Genomic DNA, 27459 nt, shown 5'->3' on the forward strand with positions numbered 1-27459 from the left:
TTAGGACAGATTCCCAAAAGTGGAATCCCGGGGTCACAGGATATAAACATGTTCAGCCTCTTGATACACGTTCCTAAGTGACCCTCCGAAAAGGTCGTGCCCGTTTCCAGTTCCACCAACAGCGTCTGAGAAGACCGAGCACGACATCTCATCGACTACTGTTTTGCATTGGATGAAATAATGTTTGTGAAAAGCCCGCACACAGTATGATTCCAAGTCTGTGACATTCTGGAAAAGGCAGAACTCTGGAGACAAGACCAGGAGTTGGTGGAGGGGAGGGATGACTAGATGGAGCCCAGGCGGTTTTCAGGGCAGTGAAACTACTCTGTACGATACCACAAGGGCGAATACGTGTCATCGCGCATTTGTTCAAACGCGTAGAATGTTCAGCACTGAGTGAACCCTTGCACAAACTACGGACTTTTGGTGACTGTGATATGTCAGTGCAGGTTTCTCAGCTGGAACAAAGGTACCATCTGATGTGGGATGTTGATGATGGGGGGGTTCTTCCATTGGGGGGGGGGGGAGAGCATATAAGAGACTGTATTTTCCTCTCAATTTTGCTGTGAGCCCAAAACCGCTCTTTAAAAATAAAGTCAAGTAGGGGCACCTGGGTGGCTCAGTCAGTTAAGCGTCCGCCTTCGGCTCAGGTCATGATCCCAGGGTCCTGGGATCGAGCCCCACATCGGGCTCCCTGCTCAGTGGAGAACCTCCTTCTCCTTCTGCCCCTCCCCCACCCTTGCTCATGCACTCTGCCCCCCCCCACTTGCTCAAATAAATAAATAATCTTTTTAAAAATTGAAAGTAAAGTAAATAAATAAAGTTCGTGAAGCCCCCACCCAGGACCGGTCACAAAGCTTGCATTCCGCATGGTCTGAGGAGGGGCTCCCGGAGGAGAGTAGAATTGGGAGAGTCCAGGACTGGAAGAGTGGATTCCAGGAGGAGGGATGAGGAGTGCACAGACGGGCGAGGGGAGCCCAGCTTGCCAGAGGCCAGAGGGAAGAGGGGAGGCTACCCCTCCAAAGCCAGGGAGGGATGTGGGGGAGGATGCTGAGGGCAGATCCCGTGGCTAAGAGGTGAAGGAGCTCATCACATTTATCCTGGAAAATAAATTTAGAGAGAGACATGACAGCCTTCTTCAAATATTTAAAGGGCTGTCTCATAAAAGACAAATAAAACTTAGTGCGTTCCAGGTGACAGAACTGAGCTCAGAGACCAGAAATCACAAGGAGACAGTCTCAGCTGGAGAGAAAAGAGAGCTCTATAATAATTGGAACCTTCCAGAGAAAGCATGGACGTTGGGCTGAAAAAGGGACAATAACAGAATAGAGTTCACCTCCTCTCTGAAAATGGGGGGCCAGGGCTAGGGGGAGCAGCTAGGGTAAACATTCATTCCTGAATTTCTGTTAATTTGGTGTTTGCTGTTTGTCCAGGAAATAGACTTAAAAGTACAAAAAGAAGACATCTTAAATAGTAAACTAAATGACGCACTGGCCATGGTAGAAGAGGCTCAGAAAACCAAGACGGCCGAGAGCCAAAGAGCAGAGAGCCTCAGCATGAAATTAAATGAAACGTTAGCTGAACTGGAAACCACCAAGACAAAAATGGTGAGTTGGTGCCTTCCGGAGACGGGAGACTCTTTCCCTCAATGAAGGATCACAAGGCCGGGAGAACTCGTGATTTAGCCCGGGGCTCTCAGCCTAGGCGCTGCTGGTGCTCAGGCTGGATAACCCTTTCTTGTGTGTGGCTGGCCTGTCCATCACAGGAAGCATAATATCTCCCCAGGTCTCTACCTGCTAGACTCCAGTAACATCCTCCTTCCAGACATGTCAACCCACAGTGTCTTCAGACGTTGCCAAATGTCCTCTGGGGGCCAAGATTGCCCTCTGTTGAGAAGCACTGGTCTCGAATGAAAGGGGAACAGAGGCTACAATGCCCTCTCTCTGGGCGTTCTAAGATGTTGTAATACAGGGTCCTCACAGGATCAGGCTGAAGGACTGAGCAGCCCCAGACCTTAGTAATCCTGACTATTCCACAGACTTTAATGGTTTAAAATTTTAGCTCGGCATTCAAGGCCCTCCACCATCAGGGCTCAATACTGCACTCATTCGTCATTCATATATTCAACCAACAGGTCTGTGGGCAAGGAAGTAATGAGGATTCATCTGGCAAAAGAGCGCAAAGTGAATTTGAGAGGGACTGGAGTCGGAGATGCCAGCTCGGGCTTCGGCACACGGTGGCCGTGTCTGTAGCCCAGAGTCAGAAGGACCTGCAGACTCGGGGTGGCACAGGACAGGCAGGAAAGAGTCGCTGTAGGGACAGACACAAGAGAAATGGCAGGACGTGAGAAATGATTGAAGGGACATGAGCACCAAAGAGAGGGAGGTGCTGGGCTTCAAGCTGGGGCACCCAGGGCGAGAATGGCCTGTGGGTGGCATATTGACAGGCCTATGGAGGTCAGACTGGCTCTTGGGGGGAGGGTCTGTCTTCTGGGGACGGTGAAGAATTCAGACTGACGCGAAGGTGGGGTAGCGAAGTTCAAAAGTGCCCCCAACTTTTGGTGGTCCAATAGATTTGAGGGAGAAAGCAAGACAAGAGGTCTCAATTTAGAGGAGGAGTTTTCGTTAAAACGGTGTGCATGTGTGAGCTTCACGATCGGGGACCGAGGCCCAACGTGTCAACCGGGAATAAGGAGCAGGAGTCTGATGTCATCAGAGCTGAGGAAGATGTAGTCGGAGAAGCAGGAGGGGAGCTGGGATGAGGCATCGAGAAGCCCCGAGAGCAGCCTCAGGAAGGGCAGGGGCGGCCATGGGAAAAGGTCCAACTCACCTCTTGGTGATGATTGGGAATTTCTGCTTTCAAGAACTAGAAATTTGGGGCTCCTGGGTGACTCAGTGGGTTAAGCATCTGACTCTTGATCTCAGCTCAGGTCTTGATCTCAGGGTCATGAGTTCAAGCCCCTTGTTGGGCTCCAAGCTGGGTGTGGAGCCTACTTTAAAAAATAAAAAAAAGAAATTTAAAAAAGAAATATAAATTCATTCTCTTTTTCTTATAAAATTGTTCATTCGTTAATTCAACAAGTCCTTATTGAACAGCTAGGTCTACGTGCTGCAGGGGCGGGTCTAGGCACCGGGGCTGTGGGTACATCGGTAATAAGGAAAGGTCAGTTTCTGCTTTCCTGAAGCTACATTCTAGTGGGAATGGGAAACAAACGAGATCATTCACACGGCGATAAGCACATCATCGAAAATGAAAGCAGAGGATGGAATAGAAATGTCTCGAGCTGCTGCTTTAGACAGGCAGTCAAGGAAGGGCCCCTCTGAGGAGGTGACGTTGGAATTGAGACCTGAAACACAAGAAGGAGTCAGTCGTGCAAGGAGCTGGGGGGAGGAGAGTACCATGCGGGGGGGCACAGCATGTGCAAAGGCCCTGAGGTGGGTCCGAGTTCCGTGCCCGTGGGTGCAAAGGTGGCATATTGCTATTGTCGTCCCTGACGTCACACCCAGCTCCCAGGATCGCACTAACGACTTCCCTGTCTTCCCAGCTCATCATGGAGGAGCGGATTCAGCTGCAACAGCAGACAGTGAAGGCCCTCCAGGAAGAACAGAACTCACAGAAACACGGCTTTGAAACGGAAATCAGGGAATATAAGGAGCAAATCAAACAGCACTCCCAGACGATCGTGAGCCTCGAAGAAAGACTCCAGAAAGTGACTGAGCACCATAAAAAAATAGAAGGCGAGATTGCAACCTTGAAGGACAGCGACCCAGGTCAGTCCAAAGAGACGCCGAGAGGATCTTAGCGTTCAGGGTGGGTTCTGATTATCCCCTGGGTCCCAGTGGGCTGATGATGGGTCACAAAGGGCGGCACCTCGCTTAAAAGCTCCTCTTTTCCCTAGAGGCACCATTTTCTTCCCATTACACAGCAAGGTTAGGGGCCCTCGAGGCCCAGGCTAGACAGAAGTCACAACAACGAGACGGGACGTCCTTTGTGCCGAGCCAGTGAGCCGGTGGAGACGCACGGGCTGCCAGGCTGCCAAGGGGCGTCAGAGCGGCGTGCATCGAGCAGTCTTTTCCACGTGAAAATATCCCATGCAGAGGCCTTTCAGAGCCTTCTCTCTGCCCTCAGGAGTCTGCGACTTCGTCTAATGGCCTTTCCTAACCAGCTTTGAAAAGAAATCCAAAAGGGGCTGAGAAAAGAACTCAGGGTTGTGAGCGCGTACTCACCCTAAATGACAAGGCAATGCAATGCATTGCAAAGATGCTGAGCTCTCGGAGGAGAGTTCTGGAAGTTGAGCCTCAGGCCAGGGTTTCTCAGCCGCGGCACCCCGCGTGCCAGCAGCAACCCCCCACTCCAGTGTGACTACCAGAAATGTCTTCGGACATTGCCAGATGTCCCCGGGGTGGGGGGCCAAACTCGCCCCTGATTGAGAACCATAGTCCTGGTCTCCAGCCAGCTGACAAGCTACCAGAGCTCACTTCATGCTTTCATTCACTCAGTGCTCTTCTTTGAGCATCTGTTAGGTTCCAAGCTTATTCTAGGCACTGGGGACTCCGAACGGACAGGCCAGGCAGGGTCCCTGCAGTTCCTCAGATGGCGGCCCTGACAGGTGACCCAGGAGGAACAGGGCACCATGGCCCAAGCATGGAGTGGGACTCAGTTTCCCAACCCAGATCCAGGTCAGAGGGAGCTGGGACCCAAAGGGCGACAACAAAGTAGTCACATTTAGCTCAGAATCTACCAGAAAGCAGACATTCCATAAGCACCTGGTGAATGAGTAAACGTGTCACTGAGGGTGAGGGTGGAAACCGGAAGGCCAGTGGGCTGAGGAGGAAGTGGGAGGAGAAGACAGGACAGGACTTGTCTGGGAGGAAAGGCGGAATAGGGAGGAGGCGTGGCCCGGTGGTTGGGGCTCCACCCCCTGGGCTTGCTGAGCAACGCCAGCAGGTTCTGCCCCTCCTGTGCCTATTGCCTCCCCTGTAAATGGAGTTCATGAGCCCTGCCTCATAGAGTAGCTGGAAAGATTTCATGAGCTCGTATGTGGGGGGAGGCGGTCCCAGCCGTGCCACAGAACCCATGGTGGGGCTCATTAGGGGGAAAGGGCGGCATACAGGGACATGGCTAAGTTGGGAAAGATGCAGGTGTATTTATAAGCCCAGAGGAAGGAGAGCATCAGTTGCACGCGGACTGCAATGACACTCACGGGGCCCTCTGATTCAGCCCAGGAGGAGGTGATGCAGCGAGAGCCCCCAGCGGCGCCTCCGATGGAGAGCAGTGTCAAAGACGAAGTGTGTGACACCTTGATGTGAGTACCCGACGGGTGCGTGCACACCAGGCCAGAGACACCCCCCACCCCGGCTTCTGGCCACATCATCAGAACCTGAAAAAAAGGAGTCGAGTCTGGGGTCTTCTTGCTGTCATTTGAATTTCTCGATCCTCTAGCAGGTCAGGATGGTGTCATGGAAAGATCTGTGTGGATCTATGATCGTATCTATGCAGATGTGTGGCTCTGGGCAAGTCACGTCCCCTCGCTGCACCTTAGCTTAAATGGCTTGTGAAATAAGCCAATACTTGCCATAGCTCAGCCTCAAACTGAACCTGGGATCCTCTGTCCTATCTCCGTGTACTTTTTTTTTTTTTTTTGCATCGAAATGAATTGCTGCTTTGAGAATTTTTAAAAGAGCGTATGCTTCTCTCCCTTGCTGGGACTGGCGTCCGGCGGACCCACACTGAAGGAGGGTCACTTCGCATTTCTACCTGGCCCCTTCCAGGCACTGGGGACATCCCGGAGACTGAGGTGAGCTGACTCGGCCTGTCTTTGTGAGTTTCAGAGGGGATCTACTGACGGCTCAGAAGGAGATCCTGTCTCAGCAGGAGGTCATCATGAGGTTAAGGAAAAACCTCACGGAAGCCCACAACCGAATGTCAGATTTGAGAGGTCTGTATGATTGCCTGCCTCTCTTGACTTCCTGACCTGCTTTGAGAAAGGAAAGAACAGGCTTAAGAGTTGGAAAGCTTAGCATTAAAAATCCTGCTGACCTGCTTTCCTGGGCGGTCACAGCATTTGAGCATTTGTCCCTCGGTCAGCGAGACTGATGCCTTATCAGGGAGCCACGAGGAGCGTTCTCAGAGGGCTTCAGACCTCTGCATTGACACGCAGCTTTCTTTTTGGGAAAAATCCCCTTTTATCTCAGAGATTTGTCTCTGGAGACGAAAGCTGGGAGTGAGGGCACAAATCCCAGCACCCCCCAGCTCTGGGACCTAGAGCAAGGTACTGTCTCCTCGCCTCCCCTTCCTCTGCTGCAAAATCACCTACAAACACCTGCTTGCTGGAGCTGGCTGGACATCAGGGGCCACCTACACTAGGGACCAAAGAGCAAGAGCCAGTCTAGCTGAATACTTTTTCTCTCTGCCCCCTCCCCCCAACCCTGTCCTTTTCCTTCTGCCTCCCCTCTTTGGCTTCTTATAGCCCTCTTCTCCTTCCCAGACCCAGCCTCCACCAAGCCAAAAGGCACAGGCAGGCAGGAGTCAGGAGACAGAACTCGGTTTGGGGAAGTCGAGGGAGGGTGAGGAGCACTCCTCTTGTCTTGTCCCCATCTCAAACCCAGTGCACCCCCAAAACCTTGAGTGGTATTTACTCCTTCTGGCTGTACTGTCAACGCCCCCAGGGCATTTATGGCTGATTTTTCAAAGAGTGATTGTTTTCATACTGAGGTATGAGAAAGTGTAGTAGCGAGCCTAGCAGGTCCCGTTCTAGAATCAGGAGACTTTGGACCTGGTTCTGGATCTGCTATTTATTCTAGTCCCGTGCATTTCGGCAAGCGCCTTTACCTCTCTGAGCCTGTTTCTGCATCTGTGAAGTGGGGTGTGCCGGTAACTCACTTGTAGGGTTGCTGTGAAAATCAGAGCTAATGCAAGTGTCTCCGTTTGGGTTCTGCCAGAGGCTGACCCCGAGACCAGAATGCTGCTGTGTGCAGTGTGTTTGAGAGGTGATCCTGGGAACCGGCCGCCGTGGGCGTGGACGAGAGGCAGGGAGGGGAGGAAGGCAAAGAAAGCTGTGGTGTCAGGCGGGGCAGGGCGGGCAGCTGGAGCTGGGGGGACACTGGGGAGCAGGGTACAGCCCAGCCCCCGGGTCGACCACCCCAGGGGTGAGGGAGCCGGGCTGTGAACTCCAGTCTCATCCGTGTCGGTTGGAGGCTGTTGCACCTGGCAGACCCCAGAGGCCGTGGAAGGAACACCCTTAGGCAAACAGATGCAGAAGCAGGCCGCTGAAGGTCGACCAGGGAGCCCCAAAATGCCACAGGTGCAGAGACGGAGCCCTGACCATTTCTGGAACGCTGGGGTCAGGCAGAGCTTTGTTTTCCTTTGCTAAGACGCAGGCAGACCCCCTGGCTGTTACTAACGCTCCCTCCCATGGAGAATTCCTGGGGGGTGGACACCCCTCATGGTTCTTGTAGGCCTGGCCGATCTCGGCTGTGGCCCTGGCATAGCCCTGGGGCAGGAGACCCCCTCACCAGCTTTCCTGTCTCTCCCAGGGGAGCTTAATGAAAAGCAGAAGATGGAACTGGAGCGGAACGTGGCGCTGGTCCAGCAACAAAGCAGCGAGCTGAGAGCACTCAAGGAAAAGATGGCGCAGCTGACCGGCCTGGTGGAAAGGAAGGACAGGGAGCTGGAGGTCCTCAAGGAGGCACTCAGGTGTGTGGGAAGGACCTCATGGTATGGGGAGCCCAGACACACCCAAGTGCCCAGGGAGCCTCGCACGCGGAGGTCATTCAGTAAATGTTAAAGGGATGGAGGGATGGAGGGGTGGAGGGGTGGATGGATGACATGTGTTTCATTACTTCACAACCTCATCATTTAAAACAGGGTTTTGCTTAGTTCTGTGCCTCTCAAACATTCCTGCCCAGTATTCCAGGGGACAGGTCTCAGCTTAAATGCCACTTCCTCCAGGAAGCCCTCTGTCACTTACCCTCACCAAACATAGCCAAGGGCTCCTACTCTTTCCAGGGTCTCTCAGCCCCTGCGCTCCATACACCTAACACTTCTCACACAGCCAGGCTGCTATGGCCTACTTAATTGTCCACCTTCCCCATAAGGAGCCCCGCGTAGACCTTGCCTGCTGTTGACTCCCCAGCATTCACACAGTGCCTGGCACATAGGGAACTTTATAAGTATTGATTGAACAAATGTATAAACTGGGGTAAAAGAAGTCAGTTTAAAATAAATGTAAAATTTCGTCCTCATTCACGGATTAATCTAAAAAATACATGTGAGTTTGCAGTTTCATCCACAGCTTAGCCTTATTTTGACATAAGAGTAACGTCTTCTCCAAGAAGGGTCGAGTAATCCACATCTTGTGACTACCCTGTAGCTTCATATGCCTCTTGGCTCATGGCCAAGGCAGAGTCACATAGTTGTTAAAGACACAGGCTGCCCGGATTCAAAGCCGGCCACCTTCTCTTACAAGCTTCATGGCCACGGGCAAATACCCATGTGTTCTTTCCTTGCCTGGAAAATGAGGCAGGGAGAGCCTCCAGCTCATGGGATTGTTATGAGAAACAGAAGGGTGAACACGTACAAAGTGTTAGAAACAGCAGTCACGCTATAAATGCCCCAGGAAATGCCCCAGCAGGTATCCCGCAGACCTGGTAAGGGAAACAAGGGTGGACAGGTGTCTACTGCCCTGGCCACGATTTTAGAGGTCCCCTGAAACTAAATTCTCTAGGAATCTGTGGGCAGGAGACTTGAAGACCCGAAGGTTTCAGTGACCTGTGAAATGGAGTTCCTTTTTCTGTTCTGCCAGTGGCTCCAAAGGACACTCGTGGGTCCTAGAACCTCATGGTGCCAGCCGCCCTGCTGTCCAGTGACTCATCTTCTCTGCCCTAGGGCCTCCCAAGAGAAGCACAGAGTCCAGCTGTACAAGGAGAAGGAACAGAAGCCCAGGAACTCGGCCCAGATGTGTGACATCTCGGTGCAGATGGAACCGGTCCACACGGACATTCTCTGGAGCAGTCAAGAGGTGAGTGCCACCCAGGCCTGGCCACGCGGGGGGACAAGGCTAAAAAAGAGCCCAGTGATGCCTGTCTTTGCTTCTGAAAATACTTTCCTTCTAAGTTCCAAAAATATGACTTGCTTATGTGAAATGTGTAAAAAGAGATAGAGCCCGCCCTCCTCCCGCGGCCACCGGAGGTCACGGCTGTCGGCAGTTTGGCACGTGCGCCATCAGCCCTTTTCCTCACAGACACTGCCCTACCCTCGTACAGGCGTGACCCTGCAGTGTGCGAAGGTCGGCCTCAGCCCCGGGCTGCCCGCGTTCCATCCCGGGGTGGGACTCCTGCACCAGAAATGCTGACCTCAGAGAGGTAATCGTATGCCGGCTGCCTTGTCTGCAAAGTAGGCGTCATGACGGCCACCACCTCATGGGATTGTAGAGAAATAAATTTTATTTATGCGCACGAACACACAGAAGCTATATATACATGTTTATTCAATGCATCTTTTTGCAAAATAATGGTATTAAGCCATGTATATTCTGCAACATGTTTTTGTCCCACTGAATACCGTGTAAAGGCTATCTTTTCTAATAAGTGTAAAAGAGCCGTTTTGTTCTTTTAATTGGGTGCATGGAATTCCACCGCATCCCTCTTGTCCCTCCTGTGTCCCTGCTCATGGACATCGAGGCTGTGTCTCCTTTCACACGTTGCTACAGTTAATATCCCTGTACATGTGTATGTGAAACAGATTCCCGGATGTGAAAATGCTGGGTCCAGAGGGCATCCCAAATTGGGCTTGATGGGGCCAGACTGTCTTCCCCAAGAGCCATACCATTTCTGCTCCACGCCTGTCTCTCGGGGGCTCCTCTCGGGGTGCCTGCCCAGAAGCCTTTGCACGCCCGGAAGCCCCAGCTGCACGGAGCACAGGGAGCGTGTGTCCGAGTGAGAACAGCTTTCGCCACGCTGCCCCCCGAGGTGGCACTCCCACTCTGCCCTGGGCTGGGGTGCGGGGCTTCCTCGAGGCCTCCGGTTTCCTGGAGTCCGGGGACATCCTTCTCCCCTTTGCTTTATGAAACTAGACAACAGGGCATTTCAGTAATGGGCTTGGGATTTTCACTTGGAAACAGGGCCAAATGTGTCAGCTTGCCTTCCTGCTCTCAAAGATGCCGTTCCCCTGCCAAACAGCAGCGAGCCAGCGCCGTGCACGGCTTGAACGAAAGGGCTCGGCGGCCCGGCCAGCTGTCCTTGGCACCATCGCTGTCCAGAGAGCGCTTTCGCAGAAGTCGAAGGGGCTCAGCACAGCCCCAGCCGTCCCGCTCCCTGGGCTCCATGGGGCCGGGAGCGAGTCTCGCTGCTGTCTCCGACTTGTTGGAGTCCCGAGCTCTCTGTGCAGGACCCAGCCCATATTCATTCACTTGTTCAACAACCACTGAGTGTCTGCTGTATGCCAGGCCCCAGGGCTGGGCGCAGCGTGGCCCAGGGTTCCTGTTCACACCAGACCCCCTCCGACTCTGCACGAGTTTGCAAGGACAGATTGTTGACGGGACGCCGAGATTATTAGTTTCCCTTCTGAGGCAGGATTAACTGAAGAGGATGGGGGAGGGAGGCTGCAAGATAAAAGGGAAAAAGTATTTGTTCTTTCTCAGAATGGCTTTCCAAACCCAGGCTACTTCCGGCTTTCTAAGCCAGAGTGGGTCAGAGGGCTTCAGAGTTGTATGAGAAAGAATCTCCATCTTCTTCTCTAAATAAACAAATTCCCGGAAGAGCCATGAGGGTCACATCAGGCTCAGGCCTACTCTTCAGGCAGAATAAAGGCTATCACCCAGCCTCGCTGCTGCGGCTGCCCCGCCCCCGGGTCAGTAGACCCTACCCTCCTCTCCACACTCCTGCACACGTGCGTGCATGCATGCACACGCGCACACACACAGCACACTCCTGGGCAAACACACATCCTCAAAGACAGCAAGGCCGGTGTGGAACCAACCTGGGAAGAGTGGACCGGCCATCCAAACTATAAACAGGCTGAAGGCAGTGTCAGGGTCAGGGAGGTCCTACTAAGTGCAGCCAGGGGTGGAGAGCCCCTTTCTTTTTGCTGCCGAGCCCTGGTCCCAGCCAGAAAGCTGGGACAAGCTCCTTCCCACTCCTGTTTCTGACCTCTATTCATTCAGGCGCCATAATTATCAACCGTCTACTAAGCTCGGGCGCAGTGCTGGGCCCTGGGAACACCACAGTCTCCAATGGAGACAAAGACTTTGCTCTCACAGAGCCCATGTGACTCATAGAGTCCGTTACTGGGTTTCAGGGGGGGCCTGAACCTCCAGAATCTGTATGCAAATTTTTTAAAAGATTTATTTATTTGAGAGAGAGTCGGGGTGGGGGGGCAGAGGGAGAGGAAGAGAGAGAATCCTCACGCAGACTCCCCACTGAGTGCAGATCCCAGGATCCTGAGATCATGACCTGAGCTGAAATCAAGAGTCGGGCACTCAACCAACTAAGCCACCCAGGCGCCCCTGTATGCAAATTTTTGTGTGTCTGGGAATTTTTCTGAAAGAAGGAACCTTGCATTCTTCTGAATCTGAAAGGTGGACATGATCCTTAAAAGATAGAGAAGACCTCTCCTTGTCTATGCCCTTTACAAGCCCTACTCGAGCTCTGTGCCTGGTGGCTGCCATATTGGATGGTGCCGTGTGGAACTGTTCCCTCATCCCGGAAACTTCTGTGGACAATAGAACCTCCAGAAGTCTCGGAGGAGGGTCTTCCTTTCTCCAGACCAACCGCGACCCAATATGTCACATTCCCCGTAGCAAATATTGAAGAGCCATCCTTATTACCAGTCAAGAAGAAAGTACCATGTGTTCTTATCTAAAAACGCCCCTCCTGGAGCAGAATTTGGTGGGATTATTCTGAGGCAAGACCCAAATGACAACAAATGGAAACCCAAGCTTAGAAGAATATTAGAAGAAAATATAAAACACGGGGAGGGAACATAGAGGGGGGTTTTATTTATAGATATGCTAAGTAGGTAAGAGAGTTGGAAATCTTCCTAGATGTGACTTTATATTTGAAATGAAAAATTTAAATCCCTTCTGCACTGAAGCCCCTGACAGTAGCTTCCAAGGTATAAGCGCCCGGGTCTCTGCGAGTCATGAGTTGTACATGTTGCTTGGACTATAAGAGACTCTGACCCCTAACAAAGCTGTCCTCTGCACCCTTCTGGCCACAGGAACAATCCTTCAGTGATCTAGGGGCCAAGTGCAAAGGGTCCCGACATGAGGAAATCATTCAGCGTCAGAAAAAGGCCTTGTCTGAACTGCGTGCGCGAATTAAGGAGCTCGAGAAGGCCAGCTCATCCAGTAAGTTCCCTCCCTGCTGGTCTCCCTGTCCCGGCTCAGAGCCCTGAGCCCCAGACTCTAGAGGTCACTCTGGGCACTGACATCGGCCAGGACCACCGTCTTCTGTCCCATCACTTCATAGTCGAAAGGACGTTGTAATACAAGGAAAGATGGCAGGCATGATCTCAGAGTCAAGGGCAAGCCTTGATCTTAAATAAATGGGATTTCATGAAAAACTCACTACATTGTCCTTTTTCTTATTTCGCTGTGGCCTGGTGGGACGTTTGTCATGGACTAACACTGCAAGGATCAGCGTTGGGGAACCTTCTAGAATGCTCTCTTTAGAGGGGATCTGTTCTCAAGACACTGCACCTGTTGCTGGGGGGAGTGCTGGGCTAGGCCCCAAAAGCCGGGGTTCAAGTTCCATCCTTGTTCCTGTGGCTGAAAGTTCACCCGCCATGCCTCAGCACTGGCTCCTGGGAGGCACCAGCCTCCTACTAGCTGTGTGTGACCGTGGACAAGCCATTTACCTGTCTAGGTGTATTTCTCACCTGCTAAGGGAGGGCGGTGGACATCAGCACTGGCCTGCAAGTCAAGGTCCAGTAAACAGCAGCTGTGATTTTTTTTTTAAGACTTTATTTATTTGAGAGAGAGAGGGCACGAACTGGGGGGAGGGGGGAGAGGCAGAGGGAGAGGGAGAAACAGACTCCCTGCTGAGCAGGGAGCCCAACTTGGGGCTCAATCCCAGGACCCTGAGATCATGACCTGAGCTGAAGTCAGATGCTTAACCAACCGAGCCACCCAGGTGCCCCAGCAGCTGTGATTATTACATGCAATAACTTCTTCCTGACCCTTTCTTTTGACTCTCAATTATTTATTTTATAGATCCTAAGGACGACCTGACTGAATCCTATCTAGATTTAAAGACGGTCAGAATGGAAAAAAATGTCCAGAAATTATTGGACACAAAACCTGATTTGCCAACAATCTCAAGAATAGAGATCAGAGCGGTAACCAAAGAAAGTTTCTCTCTGCGGTGACGCGAGAAGAGGGTGGGCGTGGGGGCAGACACTAGCCGCGTGCCCTGGCACGGCCACGCGTGTCAGTGGCTTGGGGGCCAGACCTCCCTGGGAGGCCGGCGTCTGCACCACGTGTGCAGGCCTTTGCCGAACCAGAAGCCCCACGTCTGAACAGAGAGCTTGCTTTCCGTTCATGCCCAGCGTGTTAAATCTTTGCATTTGACATTGCCCCAGAGCCGTCTCGCGTGGGCCCTCCTTTCCACATCATGTGATAAATCCTGCAGAAAATAGTCAGCAGGCTAATTTTTATTTTTTTAATCTTTTTATTTTTTTTATTATGATATATTAGTCACCATACAACAGGCTAATTTTTAACATTATGCCATGAGTTTGCCTGAAGTTTGCTTTTTTGCGGCAAACTGAAAAGCATGAACACATAAAGAGTAGCTGGAGGGTTGATTAAGAAGACACAAGTTCTAGAGTCAGAGGGACCTGTGTCAGAATGCCAGCCCCGCCATCTGTGTGACCTCGGGCGGGCTCTTAGCCTTTCTGGGCCTCCCTTCCCGGCTGTGAACTGGTGAGAACCCAGAGACATCTGTGTTAAGTGCTTATCCCCGCGTCTGGCTCAGAGCAAACACTTAATAAATGATTATTGTTTAATAGTATTTAGATACTGTCACTCAAGAAAAACCTTCCTCTCTTAAGGGAAATAGTTTTATTTGCTAGGATTTTCCGAAGTAATTTGACTGTGATGCGGAAGGTGCCCTGTACCCTGAAGGGATGTTTGATGGGCGCCTCATTGACACCTGACAATGGACAGCTTGGCGCAGCGTCAATCCCGGGATCCGCTGGGCATGGCTTGCCGCCATAGCTGGATCTAAACCATGCAGAGGCTTCTGGAAGACGTAACGAAGTCATTCTATCTGTACCAACATTCTCCTGCACAATTTTTCTAGACATTCGCTAGGGATGTGAGTCTTCAGGAATGTGTTGGCTTCCTGGCTAAGCCCTCATTCTCTGAGGTTGGAAGTAGAGGGACAGTCTCCAGGTGGGGAGCTCAGCTGGCTCTCATATCCTGAGCTGCTTCCAAGATGTACCTTCCCCCTACCACTGACCCTATGCCACCACCACCGCCACAGAGCAGGAGAGCCCCCAGCCCTCCCAGAAGACCTCAATCCTCCAAGGTTGGCAAGAATGCAGATTAAAAGAAGAGAAGGAGCAGGAGGAAGCCTCGCTGACATCTACTAAGTTTTTGCTGTGTGCCAGGCACTGAGCTAAGCTATCGTTTCTCGTTCAGCCAGTCATCATTCAACCCTCACGGCAGCCTTGTGTTGGAGTTACTCTCATGATCCCCGTTCTTCAGATAAGAAAAGTTAAAAGACTTCAGGCAGTCCAGTACTTCACCCAAGGTCACAGCATAATGACTGATGGACCCAGGACTGCGTGTAGCTCCCTGCTAGTCTGCAGAGAAGGGCATGGGGACTGTGTGATTGAACCTCGTAGACCAGACCCTGCCTTAGGTGACCCTCCATCAGGAAAAGAAGGGGAACCCGGAGCAGGGTGCAGGGGACCCCGCCCTGGACTGGAGACGCCGAGTGGCACTTAAGGCTCTGTCGTCCTCAAACCCCCTCCTTCACACTCAGCACTGTAGACGTAGAGACAAAGAGCCCAGGCTTGTCTATCATAGTCACTTTCTGAGGCTTTACAGTTTTGTAGTTGGGTTTTATTCATCTCAGAGGTTTACCGTGGAGTGCCAGCAAATGCTGTGGGCCAAGAGATGCTCGTGGCAAGCACTTAAAACCCAGTTTGCTTTTTAGGGAGATTTATTACAGTTATTTGTGGTCCTCGAGACTCCCTGATCCGTCTGGTGGCTTTTCCGTACGGTCAGTAGGGACTTTGAGCAGCCAGCTGGCTGAGAGCATGTTAGTGAGCTGTGAACACCATTGGGCATTGTTTCTTTTTTTTTTTTTAATGATTTTTTATTATATTATGTTAGTCACCATACAGTAGATCCCCGGTTTCTGATGTAAGGCTCGATGATTCATTAGTTGCGTATAACACCCAGTGCACCATGCAATATGTGCCCTCCTTACTACCCATCACCGGTCTATCCCATTCCCCCACCCCCTCCCCTCTGAGGCCCTCAGTTTGTTTCTCATAGTCCATAGTCTCTCATGATTCATTCCATTGGGCATTGTTTCTGGAGTGGGTTTGAAGGGATGCTCGCCCAGCAGCTTCCAGCAGCTTCCAGCACTAGGAGAAGGTTTAGCCAAATTTGGTAAGGGTTTAATTTCTGTTACCTAAAAATGAGATTCCTTTAATAAAAGGAGGAAGGCTATTTTATCTGCCCACTCTGTGCCCGGTGCCATGCTGGGCACAAGAAATGAAGAGTGTGCAAAGGCAACACGACCTCTGTTTTTATGAGGCTTGTCATCTAGACTGGGCATTCTCGACCTGAGCACTACTGATATTCCTTTGTTTGGGAGGCCGTCCTAGGTACTGTGGGATGCTTAGCAGCACCCTGGCCCTCTGCCTGCTGGATGCCAGTAGCACCCCCCACCTCCAGTTACAACCACCAAAAATGTATCTCGGCATTGACAAAGGTCCTGGGGCACGCAGGGGAGGGTGGACGAAATCACCCTCGATTGAGAACCACTGGTCCAGAGGGAACGCAGACAGTAAGTAAGCAGAGAACAGGGCAAGTGGGAGTCATGCTCTGAGGGGTGGGCGCACAGTTACCAGAAAGCAGTTGACAGAGGAATCAGACGGGCTGGTCAGGAGCTGAAACGAATATCAACTCTCTCAAGTCATTCTTCGGTCACCACGTGTTTTGTCTCCGGGATGTAGACATGCACAATGGCATGCCAAGAGAGTGTTCACTTCTTTTTTATTTCAGCCTCAGAATGGCCTTGCCAGCTCAGCCATCCCGGCCACGGAAAAGCCAGGGAAAGTGGACGTGGCTGAGGCTTTAGATCTCAGTGAAAAGCTGGTATGTACCTACAGCACCGTCCCCTCCTGTCCCAAGCTGGGGCCCCCACACTCAGCGTTAGCCACCGGAGAGAATAACTAACACCAGGCTCGCACACGTATTTCGTTGTAATAATAGCTCCGCAAGACCCATCTGCTCTCCCAGCACGGGTCGGACATTGCAGGGTCCAATTCCTTGCACATCTCTGTAGTTAGAATGAATGTTTATGTCTGTTGTCACTTTTCCTCCTGGTTCTCAAAAAGGCACAGCGTAAAGGGATGTGGAGTAAATGAAGGTCCTACTGAAAGCCCAGCGGCCCTCGCTTCCAAGCTTGGCTGTGTTCTCTGCAATTGTAGAAAACGAACGACCCAGAATTAGGTGTTGGCTTCCTTGAAGCAGCCACCAGCAGCCTTGGGCCAGGCCTCTTACCGCCAAACGCTTGCCTTGTAGTACATGGACATGAGCAAAACGCTCGGGAGTCTGATGAACATCAAGGACATGTCCGGGCACATATCCATGAAGTACCTCTCCGCAAAAGAGAGAGAGCGAGTCAACCGGCTCCGACAGAGGGACCTCGATCTGGTGTTCGATAAGATCACCCAACTCAAGAACCGGCTGGAGAGAAAAGAGGAGCTTTTGCGAGGATACGAAAAAGACATAGAACAGCTCAGGTACTGGGGGTGACCCCACAGAGAAGGCCAGGTGTCCGTTCTCGCGGCTGAACCTCGGAGCAGCAGGAGACCCAGGTCCAGAGCAGGCAGAGACCTTGGGGGAGGGGAGCATCTGCAGGGGGGTGGGGAGGCGATGACTGGGGCCCAGCAGAGGCGAGTCTGTCCATGAGAAAGCAGCGGCCCAGGTGCTCAGTGTTCGTTCTGTGTCTCTCTCCACGAACAAGCTGCACCTTGTGTGACTTTTGACTTTGGGCTCACCATATGGACTTTCCATAGCTATTCCAGTGGCCACAGTCCCCCTACACCCTCCCTGGGAAATGGGGGGGGCTGGAAGCATACCCCCCTGCTACACGTAGGTACCCGATGAGCTGTTTATTCTGCCCTCTACGCCCCAAATCTGCCGGCCATGAAGCCACTAAGTTATAGCCGCAGCCGGAAGTATTCTGAGACACTCGCAGGTTGGGGACACAGATGAGAAAGAGGAGGGGAAAAGAGCCTGTGTCCCTCCGTGCGCTCAGGCAGAGTAAAGTGTCCACGCAGACGTACCAGTCGCAGATGGCAAAGCTGGAGGACGACATCTACAAGGAGGCGGAGGAGAAGGCTCTGCTGAAGGAGGCTCTGGGCCGCATGGAGCAGCAGCTGCAGCAGGAGAAGAGGATCAACAGGGCCATCCGGCAGCAGAAGGTGAGGGGTCCTTGCCTGGGGCGGAGCCTCGGAGGCTGCGGCCCCTTGGCTCGCTTTAGAAACGGCGGAGCGAGGGCCCGGGGCAGCACAGAACGCATTTACTGCTGCAAAGGGAGGCGGCCGAATGGCTTTAGCGTCAGACACACCTAGCTTCAGACCCTAGCTCTGCCACTTACGGAGTCACCCCAGGCGGATGCCTGAACCTCTCTGAAACTCATCATCGAGCTCATAGGTATCGTTGTAAATCGTGGCTATTGTTTGTATCTTTATTGTTCTTCCAGGTGGTAGGGATACACAGATGAACAAGCAGTCTGTGGATAAAGATTTGGGTTCAGTATTCTGAGTGCTTGGAACATAGGTGACGTCCAATAAATATTTGCTGGATGGATGGATGGGTGCGTGGATGGATAGATTTTCAGGCGGATGGATGGATGGTTGGGGATAGATGGTTGGATGTCTTTGAAGACCATATCCTTTAGTGCAGAACAGATGAAGACCATATCCTTTAGTGCAGAACAGACAGGTGAAGAGCTGACTTCAGGCTGATGGAAGGATTTAAAGTCTATGTCTAACGCGTGTCAGGCTGTGTCATCCAGAGGCAGGCCCTCAGCCAGCCCAGAGCATTCCGGGAGTGCTTTCCAGGTGATCACACCTACAGTGAGTTGCAAAGGAGAGTCGGAGTGTGTCCACCAGACGCACGGGCGAGTGTGCACTCCAGGCTCTGGGAACCCCAAAGGAAGGGCAGGAGGAGGAGAGAGCTGCCTCCTGGCATGAACTTGGTGGTAGCATTGCCTTGAGAAACCAAGATTCACGACTCAGGCTGGTGATCCAGCCAAAAGCCACCTCCTCCCCTCACCTTATTATCTCCTTTGTCACACGGCAGAGGAGTCGGTCCTGGGTTCACATCCCCCCCACTTCCTAACTGTGTGGCCTCGTGCAAATCCAGTCCCCTCTCTGGGCCTTGCTTCCTCACCGGTAAATAGGAGCTGGCCGCACCTGCCCTGCAGGATTCTTGGGAAGACTGCCTACAAGGCAGGTACCCTCCCTGTCTGAGCTCTCACAGTGTGAACTCATGGGCCATGGGGTTTCAGAAGATGAAGGACACTTGTGCTGCCTCTAAAGCATTAGCCCAGGGCCTGGCACTTGGCAGGTGGACGCTGCTCTCCACCATGTGGCCAGAAGCCTACACATGTGGCTCGGGCTAGACCCAGTAGCGTTGTGGCTGACAGCTGGGCACGTGTGACCAGCATCCAGACAAGCGCTTCGGAAGCTCCCAGCAGACCTGGGCCGGCCCCGTGGTCGGCAGAGGGGCTCTCTTGTCTTCTCTGCAGGTTACGCCCATGAGCCCTCACTCCCGCATTCATTTCCAAACCAGACTCTCCCTCGTTCTTAACTCATGCCGGAGGTAGAGCACGTCTCAAGACTAAGGTCGGGCAAACAAGGAAAATTACACAACTTGGTCATGGTCTCGTGACCATCTGCAGGCTCCGGGCTCCCCCCAGGCTTTGCAGCCCTGATCCGGGTTCCTAATGCCTTGGTAGCCCGGCTTGGCTGCTATGATGACCCCCACCCCCTTTATAGATGAGGCAGCTGAGCCTCAAAAAGTTAAGAGACTTGCTTAAGTTCACACCATAGCTGGTAAGTGGAGTCTAGACCTGGCCCCGGCCCTCTGACCCTAGCTCCTGTGTTCTATGCTGGCCTCTCCCCATTCTTGTCCTTGTAAATGTTAGTTTTCCTGACTCAGGGCTGTATACGTGTGCACGCATGCTTGCATGGGTGCAAATGTATAGAAGGGTGTACACGTATGCACTGTATGTGTGTTTCTGTGTGTGTATTTATATGTGCGTTTGCATGTGTGTGTGTGCGTGTGTGTGTTGCCTGCATAAGCTCTAAGGAGGCCAAGCCATAGAAGGCTATAAAGGGCGCCCTCCTCCCCAACCAGGAGGTGCTGGTCAGATCAGTTCCTTGCAGGAACCTGCGCTCCTCCATCCTGCAAACCTTCCAGACAACAGGCTCCCGGCTCGTAGCCCTAGAAATGAGAGCAGCCACCTGCTCGGAGGGAGCCTCCGATGCGGGGTCTCTAGCGTCCATGGCTCTGAATTAGACATCACAGGCTTCCGGCGAAGGACAATTTCCTTTCACACCACGCAAAGTCAGGGAGAGCTGGGCCAGGGACAGAGCTCTGACTTTTCCTTTGATGTGCCCTCTGGCGAGCTCACCCCTCCCTCAGGTGCCCCCCCGCCCCAGGATTTGGCAGGCCAGCCCCCAAAGCTGAAACACCAGACCACGGAATGGGACAGCAAAGGGCCCAAAAAAGGCCATTGTCATGTGCTGGCGAAAAATCTAAGAAAACCTGAGGATTTGCATAATCAGGCTTCCCATGCATTATTCATGTGCTGCCTCATTCATACACAATGCAAGGGCCATGCCAGCCTGTTGGGCACGAGACACCCTTCTGTGCAGGAAGATCTAAAATGGCCAAGTTGAACCTGCGTCTGTGTCCCCAGAAGAGCAGAAGCTGGGAGCGTTCAGATTCCAGGAATTCACAGTTTAGGGAAAGATGAAAACCACAGCCACAATCACGGCAGTGCGGATGGCATTGTTTAACGAGCACTTCCCGAGTGGCAGGCCCCTGCTCCACACTGCACGCGCTTCAACTCTCCCATCAACCCTGCAAGGACTGCTGGCGCCCGGCCCACCATTCAGACAGGCTGACAGAGGGCAGCGTCACCTGGCCGCCCAGCAGCAGAGACGGGGCTACCCCCCGCCCCAGGCCTGCTGCCCTCCCCAGCTCCAGTCCACTTCTCCACACCTGTTGCTCTCTGCCCCTCCCTTTCTAGGAGCCCCCCCACCCCACCCCGCCACCGCCCCGATCCTCCACTCACCATCATTCCTGGGGTTTTCATTCCAAGGCTTGGGTTTGCATGGAAGGTGTGTTACTAATACGTTGTCAGAAAGTCCTGTTTGTCAGGAAATAAAAACCCGTAAATTTTAAAGTGTTGCGGGATCCTAAAGGGAACATGTATACATCTGTCTTGGCCTTGGTTCCTTCCAAGGAATATATTCGTTCTTTAAATGGAAGCTCAAGGAAAATAGAATTCCTTTTTGTTTTAAGTTTTACGCCTTATATTTCCACAAGGAGGCTTAATGTTTTCAGTCTCATGTATAAAATTTCATTCATAGAGAAGGAGCGGTTGACCCACTAGTTAATGAAATTACTCCCCTCGAGCTTCAGAACCAGTACCCTCCTCAAGAACAAAACAAAACAAAAATACGGTTTTTAAAGTAAGATGTAGTTTTCAGTTTGAATGTTTGAACTGCTCTTCACCAAGCAGGGCTTTCTGGAATCATACTTCCACGCTCATGCCTTTGGTGGGAACAATGAGACTTGATACAGAATGCGGGGGAAACCTCAGTGCGGGGCCTTCACGGAGCACCTGCGGTCATCAGCTCTGAACTCGGGAATGCCCGGGGCTGGAGCTCCCTCCATGAGACAGAGGGACAATGACAGTGGCCCAGGCTGGGCTCAGTCTCTGCGACTCTCAGAGTTCAGAGGCGGCCTCTGCAGTCAAACAGAGGGTCGAAGCCCCACCTCCGGCCCCAGTGACCCTGAACAAGGGGCTCATGCCTCGTACCCCCGAGGCCTCGACAACCACCACCAAAAATGGTAACAACGGGACCGGGAGGGTTAAATGACCCAATGCCGACAGTGCCGGGCCTTAGCACGCACGCACGCACGGTTACTGTGGGGGAGAGAAAGGACGACTTTCGGACGGGCGGGGCGAGGCCTGCTTTTCTCTCAAGAGAGCTCCCTGCCCGGGACACAGGCTGCAACCCCCAGGACGCTTTCCCGGAGCCAGCAGCGCCTCTGTGAATACAGCCAGAGCGACGGCCAAGAAGAGCTCAGATACTTTTTGTGAATGGGTTAAAGCTGCAGTTTTCAATAGGAAATTTTTACACGCACAGAAGTGGCCATTTGGAAGCACGCACTCCCCTTCCTGGCCCTTTCTTTGGGCTTCAAGTGTGAGAAAGGCTCGAGTCTGGCTGGGGAAGCCCCTCGGTTCGCCTGCCAATCAAGCCTCCAGCCAATCAAATCCTGGCCAGGGGGCGTGGCCACAGCGTTGCCGGGCGGTGTCGGCGGGGCCGGACCTTCCCCGTGCTGAATTAGCTCAGACCCCTCATCTGGAAATGAGAGCGAAGGCGGCACCCCCTCCATGCGTTCACTTCGAGGAGAGAAGGGATGCAAGATCGTTAGCACACAGAACTACCCGATACGAGCACCTATACAGCATCGATAGCATCACTAGCTTATTTAAATCACGGTTTTCCAAAATTTTCGTGGGCCCGAGCATTCTCGAGATCCAGGTTTCCTCAGTGCCACCTGCGTGATTTTGACCAAGGACTAGACGTCGGCGGATGGTGTGTAGGATGGGAGCGGATGGGCAGCGGTGCGGGTGGTACCTTTGGCCCAGGCAAGGGTGAGAAACTGAAACGTGCTTAGGGTGGTCCAGCGGGGGGGGCGGGGGGGGGGTGTAGGAGATGAAGGCCCTCCCCGCCCTTCATCCCCTGCCCACGGATTCCAGTGAGCCCCAGTGTCTCCCAGAGACCTCGGACGTGTGTCCCAGAATGGAACAGGACAGGACACACTGAACGCTCTCTCGCTCACCTGCTGTTTTCACTCAGGAACGTTTAGAGGATCACGAACAGAGAAATGCAAAAGAATCAGCACCTTGCAACTGTTCCTTCAAAGAGAAAGAGAGGCAGGTACGGAGAGGTGTTCTGATCTCGAAGCGAGACACAGGGTAGATACAATACGGTCAAAGGGTAGAACCTGGTGGGGTGTACGTGCCAGCGTGCACGGGGCCAGGAACATCCACACACCTCCACCCCCTCCCGTTCCCCCGCCCCAGCCCTGCCCCTGCCTTGCCTGCAGTCTGAGCAAATGAACCTAAGAGGCAGGCAAGCATCCAACCCATTCTCTGGAGGTAAGGCTCCGGGGACGGGCAAGCGTGGTTCTGGCTGAGCGGCCCGCCTCGGCACTAAGTGATCTGGGGACTTGGAGACCGGTCATGAGAAAAGAAGAGAGGAGTGGGGAGTCCCAGGAACCCCCGCCCTAAGGGTGAAATAAGTGCGTGAAAGAAGGGGAGGAAAGTGGGCACAAAATGGAGCCAGGAGTGAGGAGGAAGGTGCCAACTCTAGCGACCTTCTTACCCGCCAAGGGGGAGCCGCCCTTGACTGGGCTTTCCGGCAGCCAGGGGGCTCTGGGAAACCCAGAGCTCACAGTGTCCATGAGATACAATGGATGCAATGCTCCGAAGTGTTCTTAGAATAAGGACAGTACTGGACTTCCCCCAGAGAGGACACTGTGTGATTTAATGAACAAAATCCCCGAGAAGAACAGCGTAGTGTTGGCTGGGCCATGTCTGAGGACAGCTCTTCAGACAGACTGATGTCATTACAGCTCAGGGAATTCAGGAAAGTTAGGAAAACCAGGTGTGCAGGATCTGCCCTTCAGTGTTCAGCTGTCCACTGATTGGATTTAATCCAAGGAAGATATTTTGGAGCAATGCTCAAACTGGGGTTCCCTGGAGCCCTTGGGTGCCGTGGAACAGTGTGACTCTCAACATCCCCACCCCGCACCACACACACACACACACACACACACACACACACACACAGACCTTGTTTCCCCCAGAGAAGTTCTCCTTTATCTGTTTCATATGCCAAGTCCCTCATGGGATTTTTGCTTAAAGCATTGTGCTGGGGGGAGAAAAAAAGGAAGGGAGGTTGCTGATTTAAAAAACTACTGCTTTACAATTATCTGGGAATTTGTCTTCTAAGCTTAGCTCCTCTCAACGGAGCCTGTGATAAATGCTGAGTGACTGCAGGCTTTCTCCGTGAAAAATGCCCAGAGGGCAACTCAGTTCAAGAAGACCCCTCAGCCATCTTAGACAGTTGCTTTAAGGGCAAGTTGGCACCCTTGTGCAGGAAGGGAAGAGACTTACAAGTACCCATGCCCTCTCCAAAGATGGCGAGCTGGGGCCTCCCTGCTCACTTCCGCCATGACTTTTGTGACGCCCCAATAGAGTTGCCAGATCTCAGGGCAAGCAAAACAAAACAGGATGCCCAGTTAAATTTGAATTTCAGATAAACAACAAATAGTTATTTAGTATAAATATGTCCCAGATATTGCATGGGACATACTTATACTAAAAAAATTTATTTCTTTCCACTCTGGAAGTCAAATTTAACGGGGCATCCTATATGTCATCTGGCAACCCCACCACCAACTATTTACTGAGCACCAACTAGAAGCCAAGGAGGCAGGCTCTGAAGCAGATGTCACAAAACGGCATTTCATTTGGCTCATGGGTTTTCTTTTGGGGGGAGAGCGGGGGGATTCCTTTTTGAAGTAACATTTCCAAATAGGGCACCTTCACAAAATACTCTGGATTTCCAGCTTCTCTGTGCAGCTTGGACGATCTGGGGCTTCTAGCCCCGCAGTCCCACAGCCACCATCTTCCAGGCCCCTTAGAAAGGCACTGGGCGTGTGGGTTTGCCGCCTTCCCCACCCAGGTGACTCCACCCACTGTTTCTACTTCCCCAGCCCCTGCAGGCATCTGGCTGGCGCCTCCCGCGGATGCTCAGGACTCTGAGAGGCGCCCCCCTTCCCACACCCCTGCACCATCACCCGCTGCGGTGTCAGTCTGTGAGGGAGGCCCCGTGTGCCCAGCGCCTAGGACGCGCTCTTTTTTCCACAAACAGTCCCGAAGTGCAAGGTCTTGAGACCAGGGTCAGCAACAGTCATCAAAGCCCGGGGGAAGGGCAAGCGCGGGATCTGCAGCGACGCTGGCCCCCAAGCAGGGGCCCACAGTCCCTGACGGTGAGGGCAGCCACTGCGGCTTCCTCATGCCCGGGCCCTCGGGATGCTGGGTAGAAACCCACGTCTTCAGCCTCTTCCGCTGATCCGGGAGGCTCTGCTTCCACCCAAAGCTGATTTGCCCCCAAGAGGACTGCAATGATCCTCCAGGGGCCCTTGCTTGACAAGGCTCCTCCTCTCAGATTCCTCTGGAATCCGGAGCAGAGATCCCTAAGGAGCTCAGCAGGACAGTGGAGCAGGGCCTGAAAGCCAGGCCCCCTGCTGCAAATGCACACCCTCACCGCCCCCCCGGCCGTAGGAAGGCCCAACATTTCATCCAAATGGGTGACATCTGAAAGTGGAGGGAAAAAACACTTTCCTCTGATGCAAAAGGGAAAGAAGAACATCAGCTAAACGTCGTCAATGTTCTTTCTGCATTCAAGAGACGGACGTTCGTAGAGACGGTGAAGAGCAAGATGCGGAATTCAAGTTCCCAGGTGAGCTAGGAGAAAGAAAACAGTAGGACGTCAGCAGGAAACCAGGCTGACAATAATACCCTGTCTGTTACGTCCTGAGCAATTAGTATGAACCAGGCACAGAGCTCCGCACTCGGCAGGCATTACTTCTCATTCAATCTTCAGGACAACACTAGGGGTACGTATCGTGTGACTCCTCCAGTAGCAGAGGAGATGTCTGAAGCTCAGAGACTTTACGTTATTTGCCCAGAGCCACACAGCTAAATAAGAGAGCTGGGACTCATTGCAGATCTGGACACCCAGGTGAGCCCCGCCTCCCCTCCTTTAGGTAATCAGCCTCCGGATACAAAACCTCGTACATTTCGGGGGACTTTCGTCTTGAGTTGCAAGGAAGCATCCTCTAGAACACTCTTTTTTTAAGAGTTGGGAATCATGTTGAAACACTGCCATTCACAATTCAGCCCTGGAACCTCCCACACTTTCCCACTTTGCAGAAGGTAGAGGTGAGCTCTCAGGAAGCTTGAAAGCTAAACACGTGGGGTGAAACAAGAAACCGGAGCCAAATTCGGGTTTGATAAAAGGCCACGATCATTCTGAGACAACAAAATGATCATTTTTAAAAAAACGAAGATATTCTAGGTAAGGGACATGTTGGGAAAATAGAAGCCTCTTCTCAACCAACACCCTTTTCTAATTCTGGAAGGCGGTTACTACCCAGAGCAGGGCGTGGAGAGGAGAGAGTGTCCCGGGGGCTCTCCCGCTCTGAGGCCCTCTGCAGCCTGCCGAGTGGGAATGACCCGGAGCTTTGTTGCTCATTCACGCATCTACAGGGTGGAGCCAGGAGTAGGCAGGAACCGCCCTGCGGGGAGGTCTTGTCCAAGGACCACCTGGGGATGCGGGATGACAGAGGCTCTCCAGGCTGGGCCCTAGATGTCAGAGGCACCTTGTGCTTCTCTGAGCTGTGGCGCTCCCTGGAATTTCAGGCCACCTCTGGGCATCACACAGTGTGGCAGGTGCTGCTCGGCTAAGAGCAAAGCATGAGCTTGCCACCTCCCAGCCCTCCGGCCTGAGCTCAGAGGTTTGGTGTCTAGGATCTCCACCGTCCTTACGGGGTGCGGCTTGGGCATCCCCTTTCTCCACAGTGTGCCTTGAGTCCTTGAAGGAAGGAGTGGCCATGAGCCCCTTGAAAAAGACAGGACATGTAAAATCTGCTTTTCGCTCTTGGCTGCTCATAAAAAGAGTCTCCATCCCTAGTCCTCAGAAATGGATTTGGGGGTTAAGCCTCCTTCCTCTTTGAGGGCCTATGGGTTTTTGTTTTCTGTCCTTCCTAATGCCATTCAGTGATCGTGTATTGATTTCCATTGCAGCGAAAAGGCATTTATAGTTGTTTGGGAGTTGTATGCTTAAGAGGACGGCTTCTAGCTAACGAGTATTTATGGACGACCTGGTCTAGGCCACAGGCCACCCTCAGCAGGGGGATGCGGGAGGGACAAAAAAGTACTGTCCCAGCTCTCATTCATTCCAGGAACATTCACTGAGAGCCTACAACATGGCAGGTACTGGCCAGGCGTTGGGGTTCGATCAGGAGTTCTCAGTGGGGGCAGGATCACCCCTGAGAGGACGAAAATTATTTTTGTGATGTGTGAAGCTCCCACATATCTGTCAGTTTCATGGGGGCGGGAGCAGCTAGGAAATGGGCGTCTGAGGGACTCCTTAGTGCGGGACAATAATGAGAGCAAGGGGGGCGAGGCGGGCTTAAGTCAGAGGAGACACACGGAATCCCCTGCCTTGCTAGCTTCCATTCTTGGGCAATTTTTTTTTTTCCAGTAGATACAGTAGTGGTTCAATAATTACCTTGGTTTGGGAACGAAGGTCAGTTGCTGAGTTCAAGAGCAGATTTCACAGGGACTCCCTCAGTCCAACGGCCAGGAGAAGCCTCCCCAAGAGGAGAGGCTTAAATAGAGTGCTGAGGCTGGGGGGGCGGGGGGACGGAAGGGGCCTTTCCAGAGCTTGCGGTCCCCTCAAACAGCCACTGCAGTGTGTCCTGAGTTTCTTTCCATCTGCGTGTCACCATGTAATGGCCTAGCTTCTATCCCTGACCTTTCTTTTCTTTTTTTTTTAGATTTTATTTATTTATTTGAGAGAGAGAAAGTGAGCAAGAGAGAGAGCAAGGGGGGGGCAGAGGGAGAGGGAGAAGCAGACTCCCTCCTGAGCAGGGATCTGGAAGCAGGACTCGATCCCAGGCCCCTGGGATCACGACCTGAGCCGAAGGCAGACGCTCAACCGACTGAGCCACCCAGGCGCCCCTGTTCCCGCCCTTTCATTCCAAGGGTGAGGCGTGTGGTTCCCAGACATAAGCCTAAGGCATGGCTCTCACCTGTGGTCCCCGTTCAGGGAGGGTGCCGCAGCATTTCCCAGCCCTTCCCCCCCACTTACCCCCCCGTCCTCCTCTTCCCA

At 52.8% G+C, this 27459-nt stretch overlaps 1 protein-coding gene across 1 annotated transcript in view; it reads left to right on the forward strand.

The window, feature by feature from the left end:
* Window positions 1-27459, forward strand: part of FHAD1 (forkhead associated phosphopeptide binding domain 1) — a 125276-nt gene that overhangs the window by 95087 nt on the left and 2730 nt on the right. Inside the window, exons 21-33 of the mRNA XM_044391403.3 lie at window positions 1434-1607; window positions 3545-3770; window positions 5221-5305; window positions 5832-5938; window positions 7536-7695; window positions 8887-9019; window positions 12217-12346; window positions 13211-13335; window positions 16241-16333; window positions 16763-16983; window positions 17502-17667; window positions 22351-22431; window positions 24970-25023. Coding sequence (XP_044247338.2) covers window positions 1434-1607; window positions 3545-3770; window positions 5221-5305; window positions 5832-5938; window positions 7536-7695; window positions 8887-9019; window positions 12217-12346; window positions 13211-13335; window positions 16241-16333; window positions 16763-16983; window positions 17502-17667; window positions 22351-22431; window positions 24970-25023 — 1755 coding nt within the window. The remainder of the gene's footprint in view (window positions 1-1433; window positions 1608-3544; window positions 3771-5220; window positions 5306-5831; window positions 5939-7535; window positions 7696-8886; window positions 9020-12216; window positions 12347-13210; window positions 13336-16240; window positions 16334-16762; window positions 16984-17501; window positions 17668-22350; window positions 22432-24969; window positions 25024-27459) is intronic.

Source organism: Ursus arctos, unplaced genomic scaffold (assembly GCF_023065955.2).
Source record: "Ursus arctos isolate Adak ecotype North America unplaced genomic scaffold, UrsArc2.0 scaffold_32, whole genome shotgun sequence".
Classification (NCBI taxonomy): Eukaryota; Metazoa; Chordata; class Mammalia; order Carnivora; family Ursidae; genus Ursus; species Ursus arctos.